At 48.6% G+C, this 13,409-nt stretch overlaps 1 protein-coding gene across 1 annotated transcript in view; it reads right to left on the bottom strand.

Moving 5' to 3' along the window:
* Positions 1–12,707, bottom strand: part of NHSL2 (NHS like 2) — a 409,644-nt gene extending 396,937 nt beyond the window's left edge. The window contains exon 1 of the mRNA XM_075324044.1: positions 12,124–12,707. Coding sequence (XP_075180159.1) covers positions 12,124–12,643 — 520 coding nt within the window. The 5' untranslated portion in view covers positions 12,644–12,707. The remainder of the gene's footprint in view (positions 1–12,123) is intronic.
* Positions 12,708–13,409: the final 702 nt, after the last annotated feature.

Here is a 13,409-nt window from a genome sequence, read left to right as displayed (position 1 = left end):
CCTCACTGTTGGCGGCGAACATCCACTTCCTGAAGGGGGAGGGATGTTCGGCGTCACAGCGACGTCACACAGCGGCCGGCCAATAGAAGCGGAGGGGCGGAGATGAGCGGGACATAAACATCCTGCCCACATTCTTCCTTCCGCATTGCTGGCGGGACGCAGGTAAGCTGCAGTTCATCGTTCCCGGGGTGTCAGACGGAGCGATGTGTGCTGCCTCGGGAACGATGACCAACCGGAGCACAGAAGGACGTTCGATATTTTGAAAATGAGCGACGTGTCAACGAGCAACGATAAGGTGAGTATTTTTGCTCGTTCACACTCGCTCGTCACTGTCACACGCTACGATATGTCAAATGATGCCGGATGTGCGTCACTTACGACGTGACCCAGACGACATATCGTATAATATATCGTAGCGTGTAAAGGCCGCTTAAAAGGGAATATGTCATTAAGAAAATAAAAACTCACCAATTTAAAATATGTAGTATTATTTATTTCATTTTTTAAATATTTCATGTTTTTAATTGTATAAAATTATAAAATATGAAAATTATTGAAAAAAATTTGGATATTTTCAACTTTTAAACTCTAAGGGCCACTTTGCACGCTGCGACATCGCAGGCCGATGCTGCGATGCCGAGCGCGATAGTCCCCGCCCCCGTCGCAACTGCGATATCCTTGTGATAATGTTCGCTACGGCAGCTTCACATGGACTCACCTGTCCTGCGACCGTCGCTCTGGCCGGTGACCCGCCTCCTTATTAAGGGGGCGGGTCGTGCGGCGTCACTGCGACGTCACACGGCAGGCGGCCAATAGGAGCGGAGGTGCGGAGATGAGCGGGATGTAAACATCCCGCCCACCTCCTTCCTTCCGCATATCCTACAGAAGCCGCAGTGACGCCGGTAGGAGATGTTCCTCGCTCCTGCGGCTTCACACACAGCGATGTGTGCTGCCGCAGGAGCGAGGAACAACATCGGACTGTCGCGTCAGCGTAATCATGGATTACGCCGACACTGCACCGATGATACGATTACGACGCTTTTGCGCTCGTTAATCGTATCATCGAGCCTTTACACACTACGATGTCGCATGCGATGCCGGAATTGCATCATTTTCAATTTGACCCCACCGATATCGCACCTGCGATGTCGTAGTGTGCAAAGCCCGCCCAAGGGTATCAGCTGCTGACATTTCTCATGAAAACCTAGTGTACTAACAGCTTGCATTATGACTGGATCTGTGGATCTGCTCACGTGTGTGCGATGTTTCCTCCCTTCCTCTTCTGGGAGTTTTCAAAAGGGATAAGGGAGAATGAAGGGTATTATTACAGTGCAGAGTCGTTTTGTTGGTGACTGCAAAGTGATACTGTGATGTGGACACCAGGGACGTTGCAAGCATCAAAGATCCGGGGCTCCCACCCCAAAATTCATGGCCGGAGCTCCAGATCTCCCGCAACTGCCACATTGAACTGTGTTGACATTATGTTGCCGCCGATACAGTTCAGTCCTGTGATAGAGCATGGAGCAAAAGTTCTGCCCTCCATCACTGCCTGTCAGCTAAGCTGCAGGCTGCTATAGGTTTGCGGCTTACAAGACATCAGTGTACCACGTTATTATATCATGCTGCCTCTGCAGACCTGCCAAAGAAGAGGAGACAATCTGTGGTGTCAGGGATCAGGATTAGGTGAGTATAATCTTTGTTTTCTATATATATTATATGTTTGTGGGGGCCATAATACAGTAAACAGCAAGTTGAGGGTGACATCATACTATATAGGGAGAAGTGGGGGGCCATTATACTATAAAGAGAGAAGTGGGAGCCAGCATACTATATAGGGAGAAGTGGGGCCACCATACTATATAGAGAGAAGTGGGGTCCATCATACTATATAAAGTCGTACCACAATACTATATAGGGAGAAGTGAGGGCCATCATATCATACAGTATATAGGGAGCTGTGTGGTTTCATAATATTATATAGGAAACTATGTGGGGTCATCAGAACATATTATATAGTTTTTCCGTAATTACTGTGATCTCAGAAGAACAGTCATGTCATTGCTGCTTAAGCAATCAGATCATTGTAATTATCAGAGAGTGCATGTTCGGGCACCAGCAGTGATTTCATCCAGTGATGTGTATTCACCATTGGATTAAAACACCGTAACAGAGCTGGTGCCCGCACTTGGTGAACACTCACTGGTGACCACAGCACTGCAGCCAGAAATTGACAGCTCCAAGCAGATCACAGTGTTAACAGGTGACAGACAGAAATTGGCCACCATAAAATGGTACCGGGTTCCACCCAGGGCCGTATTTGCCATTAGGCACTTGAGGGCACGTGCCTAGGGCGGTGCCTTCCAGGGAAGCGGCGCCCAAACCAAAATTTAAAAAAAAAAAATAATTATTTTTTTTTAAATCTTCCTCCCTCCTCCAAACTCTTTATTAAATCCGGCGCCTTTTTGGAGGAGGGAGGGAGCGCACAGTCATTTATAGTCGCGTCTATAACACGCGAATATAAATGACACTGTGAGCGTGCCGGCACTTACTTCCGGGGTCACAGCTCCCCGCCCCGACGTGCTGCCGTGTGCTCACTGTGCAGAGGTCACAGGAGCGTGAGGCAGTGCCGCGCAGAGGAGGACGGGACATGGAGCCGCCGCCGAGGAAGATGTGAGATGATCCTGCCACCGCCACCACCACCGCGGAGAACGGGAGGTGCAGCCGCCGGGAGTTGCCGCCTGGAGCAGGTAAGCGCTTTACAGCCGAAGACAGCGCCGAACAAGCAACCCGGGGGGGGGGGGATGCCGGAGGATGTGGGGGCGCAACATGGAGGATGGTGGGATGGAACATGATATGGGGGCGCAACATGGAGGATGGGGGGATGGAACATGATATGGGGGCGCAACATGGAGGATGGTGGGATGGAACATGATATGGGGGCGCAACATGGAGGATGGGGGGGATGGAACATGATATGGGGGCGCAACATGGAGGATGGGGGGATGGAACATGATATGGGGGCGCAACATGGAGGATGGGGGGATGGAACATGATATGGGGGCGCAACATGGAGGATGGGGGGATGGAACATGATATGGGGGTGCAACATGGAGGATGGGGGGATGGAACATGATATGGGGGCGCAACATGGAGGATGGGGGGATGGAACATGATATGGGGGTGCAACATGGAGGATGGGGGGGATGCAGCATGATGTGGGGGTGCAACATGGAGGATGGGGGGGATGCAGCATGATGTGGGGGCGCAACATGGAGGATGTAGGGATGGAACATGATGTGGGGGCGCAACATGGAGGATGGGGGGGGATGCAGCATGATGTGGGGGTGCAACATGGAGGCTGGGGGGGGATGCCGCATGATATGGGGGCGCAACATGGAGGATGGGGGATGGAACATGATATGGGGGCGCAACATGGAGGATGGGGGATGGAACATGATATGGGGGCGCAACATGGAGGATGGGGGATGGAACATGATATGGGGGCGCAACATGGAGGATGGGGGATGCCGCATGATGTGGGGGCGCAACATGGAGGATGTGGGGGTGCAACATTGAGGATGGGGGGGATGCAGCATGATGTGGGGGCGCAACATGGAGGATGGGGGGGATGCAGCATGATGTGGGGGCGCAGCATGGAGGATGGGGGGATGAAGCATGATGTGGGGCGCAACATGGAGGATGGGGGGGATGAAGCATGATGTGGGGGCGCAGCATGGAGGATGGGGGGGATGAAGAATGATGTGGGGGCGCAGCATGGAGGATGGGGGGGGATGAAGCATGATGTGGGGGCGCAGCATGGAGGATGGGGGGATGAAGCATGATGTGGGGGTGCAACATGGAGGCTGGGGGGGGATGCCGCATGATATGGGGGTGCAACATGGAGGATGGGGGGATGGAACATGATATGGGGGCGCAACATGGAGGATGGAACATGATATGGGGGCGCAACATGGAGGATGGGGGGGATGGAACATGATATGGGGGCGCAACATGGAGGATGGGGGGATGGAACATGATATGGGGGCGCAACATGGAGGATGGGGGGGATGGAACATGATATGGGGGCGCAACATGGAGGATGGGGGGGATGGAACATGATATGGGGGCGCAACATGGAGGATGGAGGGATGGAACATGATATGGGGGCGCAACATGGAGGATGGGGGGGATGGAACATGATATGGGGGAGCAACATGGAGGATGGGGGGGATGGAACATGATATGGGGGTGCAACATGGAGGATGGGGGGGATGCCGCATGATGTGGGGGTGCAACATGGAGGATGTGGGGGCGCAACATGGAGGATGGGGGGATGGAACATGATGTGGGGGCGCAACATGGAGGATGGGGGGGATGCAGCATGATGTGGGGGCGCAGCATGGAGGATGGGGGGGATGAAGCATGATGTGGGGCGCAACATGGAGGATGGGGGGGATGAAGCATGATGTGGGGGTGCAGCATGGAGGATGGGGGGGATGAAGCATGATGTGGGGGCGCAGCATGGAGGATGGGGGGGGATGAAGCATGATGTGGGGGCGCAGCATGGAGGATGGGGGGGGATGAAGCATGATGTGGGGGCGCAGCATGGAGGATGGGGGGGATGAAGCATGATGTGGGGGCGCAGCATGGAGGATGGGGGGGATGAAGCATGATGTGGGGGCGCAGCATGGAGGATGGGGGGGGATGAAGCATGATGTGGGGGCGCAGCATGGAGGATGGGGGGGGATGAAGCATGATGTGGGGGCGCAGCATGGAGGATGGGGGGGATGAAGCATGATGTGGGGGCGCAGCATGGAGGATGGGGGGGATGAAGCATGATGTGGGGGCGCAGCATGGAGGATGGGGGGGATGAAGCATGATGTGGGGGCGCAGCATGGAGGATGGGGGGGATGAAGCATGATGTGGGGGCGCAGCATGGAGGATGGGGGGGATGAAGCATGATGTGGGGGCGCAGCATGGAGGATGGGGGGGATGAAGCATGATGTGGGGGCGCAACATGGAGGATGTGGGGGCGCAACATGGGGATGGAGCATGATGTGGGGGCGCAGCATGGGGGATGGAGCAGAATGGGAAAATGGGGGGGGGGGAGGGAAAATGAGGGAGGGTGGTGGACAGTATAGCAAATGGGAGTTACAGTATGGAGAATGAGAGGCATGGTATGGTGAATGGGGTAGCACGGGGGGAGGCATGGTATGGTGAATGGGGTAGCACGGGGGGAGGCATGGTATGGTGAATGGGGTAGCACGGGGGGAGGCATGGTATGGAGAATGGGGTAGCACGGGGGGAGGCATGGTATGGTGAATGGGGTAGCACGGGGGGAGGCATGGTATGGTGAATGGGGTAGCAAGGGGGGAGGCATGGTATGGTGAATGGGGTAGCACGGGGGGAGGCATGGTATGGAGAATGGGAAAGCATGGGGGGTACTCTGTATGGAAGGGGAACCATGGTGGGCTTGGTATGGAGGGGGCTTGATATGGAGAAGGGGCAACATGGGGAGCGCTCAGTTAGGAGCCTGGAAGGGCTGGGTATACAGAATGCGAAGCATAAGGCTCATTATAGAATGGGGACATCATGAGGGGGACAGTGAAGTGGGGGCTGCATGGAGAGGTGGGGACAGTTGAGGTCATAGTTCATAAGTGAGGAAGGTCTGGAGGGTGTAATACAGTGGGGGGTTTTCATTTGAGGGGGCAGTGTAGTGGAAATGTTATAGGAGAGAATGTGGAGGCTGTATGCTGTAAGTGACACGGTGTGTGGTCATTTTTTGTGCTGTGAGCTCAGTGATGGGCAGTTATTTATTCTTGGGCACAGCCTTGGGCTTACTTCGGGTGGTTACTCTTTAGTGAGAATTATGAGTCTGTCACCAGGTTTTTGCCACCTAATTTGAGAGCAGCATAATGTAGGGGCAGAGATCCTGATTCCAGTGTTGTCACTTACTGGGCTGCTTAGTGTAGTTTTCATAACATCACTGTTTAATCAGCAGTAGTTATCATTACAGGACTACTTGGTGTGCTGCAGGTAGTCCAGCATATTCATGAGCTCTGTAGAACTGCGAGATCTGCAGCAGAGAAAATGACAGCAAACAGCTCAGTAAGTGACACATTGCTGGAATCAGGGGCTCTGTCTCTACATTATGCTGCTCTCAGATGGGGGAGTAAAACCTGGTGACAGATTCCCTATACGGGCACCATTGCAGTATGTGCTGCAGCAGACCAAATAAGAGGGGAGTCTTGGGAGACGCAGGACAATGTGTTGCTAAGAGCGATGACATTTTACTTTTACTCCCAAAATGGCAATTAATCTGCATACACATTTATATAGGGGACGTCGCTCTGGCATATACAGTTTTACCTTAATATTATATATATGCAGACTGTTCTGTCCCCCCTGGTGCGGCCGATGTCTTGGTGCAGATGTGCACCCTCCTATTTGCATATTAAAGACAGTCCCTCGCCCTTAGGTGAGTCAGTGCTGTCTAAAATCACTTAGCATTTCTGCACATGTCCTGACACTGGAGGAGCAGAGTAGCACTCCAAGTGTCAGTGTGGGTGCGCCTGCAATGTGACTGCAGTGTCCGCGTGGGTGCGCCTGCAATGTGACTGCAGTGTCCGCGTGGGTGCGCCTGCAATGTGACTGCAGTGTCCGCGTGGGTGCGCCTGCAATGTGACTCCAGTGTCCGCGTGGGTGCGCATGCAATGTGATGCAGGTACGTTCTGACACCTGGTTGCTGCCTGTATTTGACTGCCGATTCAATGAGGAAGGTTGTTGAAGTGAGCAGACAGCACATCACAGCGCCGTGTCCCCCTCCTCACTGTGCTCCTCCTGTGTTGTGTGCACACCCGCACTGACGCTTGGAGTGTGCCGCTGTGCTCCTCCTGTGTTGGATGCACACATGCACTGACGCTTGGAGTGTGCCGCTGTGCTCCTTCTGTGTTGTGTGCACACCCGCACTGACGCTTGGTGTGTGCCGCTGTGCTCCTCCTGTGTTGTGTGCACACCCGCACTGACACTTGGAGTGTGCCGCAGTGTTGGGTGCGGTGCAGCAGGAGATCTGGTGTTACGGTGCTCACTCTCACCAATGGATCACTATTAATCAAGACACAGGCCTGGCTAGTATTTTCCTATATTCGGTGGTAATGGTGCACCCAGGCTTAGGCCGCGCAGAAATGTCCTCATTTTCATATCAAATGTGGCTTTTTCAGTGAATATTAAAGGGAACCTGTTACACCCTTTTTCAATTTTAAACTGCCCCCAATGTCTTGTTAGTGACGCAATGTAAGTGATGCACATTTTCTGACTAACAAGACAATGGAGCAGTTTAATATTAAAGGTCGTGACCAGTTCCTTTTAAGCTGAACTCTATATGGGTGGGATTATTTCTCCACAGATCATGCCCCCCATATAAATATTTCCACAGTCTAGGTGTCATTTTGGGGTGACAGATTCCCTTTAAGTCAGCTTAAAAATCATCTCACCTGACGAATGAAAGTTTTTTGCTCGTGCATCGGGTGATGGACACTGTTTAGATAAATCAGTTTCCCATCTTTGGCTGCAGTGTGAATGCTGCTTTAAAGGGGTTTTCTCACATTGGGAACTTACCCCCTATCCTTGGGATGGGGAATAACTTTCCAATCGCTGGGGGTCCGACTACCGTGGCCCCGAGTGTTTCCCAGAACATGCAGACAGAATGGATTCCGGGAGTAAAATTTCATAGTCCTGTCTCCTGAGCTGTGCACTTCAGAGGTCTTTTGAGCAATTGGTGGGGGTCTCAAGTCCCACCCCATGATGCCCCTTCTCCCTACTGACCCCACCTCTGCCCTACTAATCTCCTCAGAATTAATGGACCTAAACCTATAAGATCTCGTCCAAAAGTTGTCTACTGCCTAGGAATAATCAGTATTGTGGTTCTTATATGGTCCACAGTCTAATGATGGCTGGTAACAACTACCAGCATCTCCTTACCATTGTTAAGGACATACTGAGAGTTGTACGTTAATGCAATACATAGATGTATATGGGTCTAACCTGACACTGCACTTGATTGCTGTGTGAAGTTGGCAATGTATTCATGTACTGATGGTGGTTTTGGCGATGTATTGTCTTCAGGGTGGGTTTGGTGATGTGTTATTGTGTTTAGGGTGGTTTTGGTGATATTACTGTATTGACAGTAGTTCTGTTGATGTATTACTGTACTAACTGTGTTTTTGGTTACGTATTATAGTATGTAGTGTGGTTTTAGTTATGTATTACTGTACTGATGGTGGTTCTGGTGATAGTCATGTGGCTGTTGTAATCTTTACCTTATCAGTCTTGATCCTAAAACATAGGGTCAGCGTGCTGGACTAAAAATACAGCTATCTGCATGTCTGTCAGCCGAATAAGTAATAGACTAAAGCCCCCATACACTATAGTCTGATTTTTAGGCCGGAAGCTATCTTGCTCGGCTCTCCCATATACAGGAGCACTCATTCTGCCAAGTGTTTCTGTGTTCTTTATTAGAGCCGCTGCTGGACATCTCCGACAGCAGCTTATCATTTAGAGGATAATAGGATCTACACTCCGTAATTGGACATTCTGGATCCTTATTCCCCTGACAATCAGAATTGAGAACCCCTGTTCACATTGGGCTATCAGCAGAACCTGTCGATATTGGCGGGTTTAGACAACTTTAGGTTAATGTGTATGGAGGTCTTAACTACTATCTGAAGGCTCTGGGCTCTCTCAGGGAATGTGCACACGTCTTGTAGTGGTCTGTGAACCCCCGGAATTATTCAGACAGAAAACACTTCAGGACAGTCATCATTTTATCCTGAAGCAAATATTTATTTTTTTTTTGCTGTGGCTTCTTGGTTGTTTTTTCCAACATCTTTTAGCTACTGGATTTTACTTATTTTTTTAAATGAACTAGTAAGCGGCATCCAAGCAGCAGGCGCCACATAAAGGACCGGTCACTGTCAGCCGCTTCATGTCTGAGGAAACCTGACGCGCTTAAAAAAAACTCCAAAGACTGAACATATGGACAGCAAGTCGTTTTACACTGCAGTGTATGAGTTCATTTCTTTAATATTTAGAGTTTGGGTTTTTTGGGCGGGTTATAGGGCGGATCTGTCTGGGAAAAAAAAAGCTGTGTGCACATACCCGTAATCTGACTGATCAGAAGGGGGCGCCACCACTGACAGTGCCTAGGGCAGCAAAAACCCCAAATACGGCCCTGGTTCCACCTACAGCTGCAAACTGGGCGCCATATACAGCCCCATCCTACAGTACATCACTCCTCTTAGACCCTCGACATAGACTCCTCCTGCAATATATTTCTCCTCACAGCCCCTTGTATTCAGCCCCCATCTGCAGTGCATAGCTCCTCGGCCCCCTTTTGGACTACATTGCTCATTGGCATTCTTCTGCAGAACATCGCTCCACAGTTTCCTACTGAAGTCGTCTCCATTGCTCCTCTCAGCCCTGCGCTCCTCTCCTGTGGGTAAGTAGCAAAATACGTCTTCAGAAAAACACAAAATGTTTACTGACATGTGTGCGCATGGTAGTTTTTGATGCGTCGGCAGATATAAAGGTACAATGCTGCTACAACACAAACAGCCAGCGACTCTAAAAAATGAAATAACTGCTTAGGGCCACCCAGTGCCTCAGGAGCATTGTATCATGATTAAAACCAACTGCTCCCTTATCACAATGTGCAAGATTATTGCACACAGGCTTCAGAAGGAGGACGAAGATGGCCGAAAGAGGAGGCGCTGGCACCGGAGGATGAAGACGCCCATTTGAGCCACATCCACCACAGCGACCAGTTTAGGTGAGTATTATAAAGTGTTTTTTCATGTTCTACACAGCGGTCTGGACTCTTATATACAGCATGTTAGAATGCTGTATATGTGCTGTGATGGGGGAGACAAGAAAGGCGCAATAGGGTTTTACCCGGTTTACAAAGTTAAAGAGGATAAAAACAGTGCACTCACCTGGTCGGGTTGTGCCAGTCACAACCCCTTTGTTAGCATGGATGAGCGTTTAAGGTGGTTCTGCAGCGGCCCCGTTATAGAGCAGATTTTTAAATATGAAGGACTGGAGAAAACGGGTTCCTTGCCGCGCTAAAAACCACGAGCATGTATAAATAAAATTATTCTCTTTATTTTAGATCATTCCTACGCGTTTCAGAGGCTCAATCTGCCTCCTTCCTCAGGGAAAAAATAATCTCACAGACAGAGAGGATTTATCCTTATGAAGCAGCAAACAGAGAAAAAAAATTTTCTCTGTTTGCTGCTTCATAAGGATAAATCCTCTCTGTCTGTGAGATTATTTTTTCCCTGAGGAAGGAGGCAGATTGAGCCTCTGAAACGCGTAGGAATGATCTAAAATAAAGAGAATAATTTTATTTATACATGCTCGTGGTTTTTAGCGCGGCAAGGAACCCGTTTTCTCCAGTCCTTCATATTTAAAAGAATGCTGTATATAAGAGACCACTGGTTGGGGCCGCAGCTTATAGGGCAAGAAACTGGTGACAGGTTCCCTTTAACCCTACTAGCAATTAAACTATTAGGGCATTATAACATGAAGCAGGGGTGTACAACATTTATTGGTCACATCACTATATTAAACCAATCCCAAGGACGGCAAACATTTTACATGAATACATCACCAGAACCATCATTAGTACATGAATACATCACCAGTAGCAAGTTTTGAGTATTTGAGGAGGATTTAGAGACTTTCTGCTCTATAAAAAAATCAGTATGAACACACCTTAACTTGAACTGAGGTTTTGAAGCAGACGCTCACCAAGTCCTCGTCATAATATCAAATCTATAAATTTTGAGGATTTTCAGTTTTAATGTAGCTATGAAACACATTATGGATTTTTTACATGTGTAGAAGATCAGATCACAGTAAGCACATGTATATGAAGCCAGAATCACCGTCAGTTCATGAATGCAGTGCCAGAGCCAATGGCAGTACATAAATATCCGCCATGGTGTATTCCAAAATATTCCCCCCACACTGCCTTCTCAGGTTAAATCCCCCCCATTCCATGCTGCACTAAGCCCCCTTTCACAATCCCCCTAATTGCCCCATTATATTCTTCATTTCATTGCCCCATAATGTCCCCCATAGCTCTATAATATCCTCCATTGTTCATAATGTCTAACACAGCTCCATAATATCCCATCCTGGAAATTAACACTAATTCTGAAACACATTATGTCTTCAGATCATTCTGGACTGTTTATCAGTACCAGCGCCAGCAGCATTGTAATGAGGTTAGTAGTGCGCTGACTTCATCACACTGCTGAATGTTGGGGCAGGGGCTGACGAACGCTCCTCTGCCCCAGTCTGAAAGATTCAAATGCATTTGAATATAGTAGCAAGGGAGTCGGCGTCACCGGGTCCCGCGCATCACATCACACCCCATGGCGGGTCACATACAGCCCGCGGGCCATATGTTGTACAGACCTGACAAAGCATAATATTAATTAGTTTGTATTCCATGGCTAAAAGAATTTACACTTACACAGAATTGTTATCTTAGCATTGCCTTAAAACAAAAAAAATAAAATGGAAACTAGTGGTAAACATGCAATGAAACCTACGTACTCACAGAAAACTTTACTTACTGATGCTATAAAAATCTGTTTCCTCTACAGGTAAATAAGCAGTTAACACTGTGTTTAAAAAGTATTCATACCCCGCTCTACATCCAATCTCATTGAGCTACAGCTATTTTGCAAAGAATGGACAAATATTCAGCCTCTATATGTGCAAAGCTGGTAGAGATATTCCCCAAAGACTAACAGCAGTACCTGCAGCTAAAGGTGATCCTACAAAGTATTGACTCAGAGGGTTGAATATAAATGCACATCATAATTTGCAGATTCACATTTTTTAAATATTTAGATAACATTGTAGCATTTCCCTTACACTTCACAAATACTTGCTATTTAGTGTTGGTATATCACATGACATCCCAAAAATATACATTTACGTTTGTGGGCGCAATGTGAAAAAATGTGGATATGTGGCAGACGGAGGCCAACATGACAATGTTTCAGCTCTGTGTGATGAATGGAAATTTTTACAAGTTCATGAATCTCTGCTCACCTTGAAGAAGGCTGTGGCTCCTTGCTGCTGTCCCCTTCTCACCGTTTCTGAAAAGTCTCCAGTAAACTGTTCCTGTCTGGCGGTGAAGTTTGGAAAATCTCCTATTGAGAAGCAATATATCCTCTTCAAGCTCCTCGAAGATTGACAGTGATAGGCGGCTTAAGTCCGATAGTTGAAGTAGAAAAGTAATAAGGCTGCGGTGGAAAATATCGTTATACTCCCTTACTGGAAGACTGCTACCTGGGAATGGTGTTAGGTATTTGCCTAGTCTCAAGGCTTCGGAGTGATCATCCACTGGAAGTCCAACGTCTTCTGTAGAGTAGAGCAAAGGCTGTGGATATCTTCTGAAGGCTGCTAAATGTCTTTGTCCTCTTAGGTTTATCATGATCCCAAGGCCCTTTACGATAAGTGAATTTGCGCCAACATCTCTGGACTCGATTTTTTCCAACTTTAACCGTGCCTCAAACTGTGTTCCTGCCCATGGGGACCGGGGCCTGACTGTTCTTTTATAAAAAGGCATCAGACTGGCTAAAAATACTGCACATGTGATCAAGAAATATAGTATATACTACCAAAGACAAATGTTAAACTTGAGAGAATAATGTGTTTAAGTCTGTTAGCTCCAAATATACTCCCAAAAAGTGTTCTGTACAGGCGATCTTACTGCACTCATCCCGTGTTAGACGCCCAAATCTGAGGGAATTCCTTGACTTTTCTCCATGTAACAGAAATCTGTTCTGATGTAGTCACAGCAAGAACAGCTGTACATATAAGACAGCACATTGTGTTTGCGAGGGGCTGAGCTGGGAAGAGATGGAACCGCTGAATCTCAGAAAACATTATCAACTCCCAAGTGGTCTGAACTCCACCTTATGTATTTTCCACAAACCCATCCAGATCCAGGAGGAGCCCAAACCCAACCACACCATGAGAATCCTGGAGTAATATAGACCAATAGAGGGACCCCCAGGAGAAGTAAATCGGACTCATAAGACACCACCGATGGTCCCGTGCAGCATGTGTACACTCCATGTGGATCAGATATGATTGTGCTGGCCAGAAGCATAGGATTATGTCATCGCTCTCGATAAACCAGGAAACAAGTGTAAAACTGCAAGAAATCTCACCAAAAAGGTCCTGTTCTCAGTTGTTTTTGTAGAAATCTCTGCAACTGAAAATCTGTGTCATCCGGCCTCAACTTCTGGTAGCTCAAGAAATGGCTTCTAACTGTATCAAGTGAATGTGAAAAAGGCCCATTCTCCAGAATGTACAAATGGAGATCGTAC

This window comes from Anomaloglossus baeobatrachus, chromosome 9 (assembly GCF_048569485.1).
Source record: "Anomaloglossus baeobatrachus isolate aAnoBae1 chromosome 9, aAnoBae1.hap1, whole genome shotgun sequence".
In the NCBI taxonomy this organism is placed as follows: Eukaryota; Metazoa; Chordata; class Amphibia; order Anura; family Aromobatidae; genus Anomaloglossus; species Anomaloglossus baeobatrachus.
The sequence above is the reverse complement of the archived record's forward strand: the minus strand, read 5'-3'. Positions and strand labels throughout refer to the sequence as shown.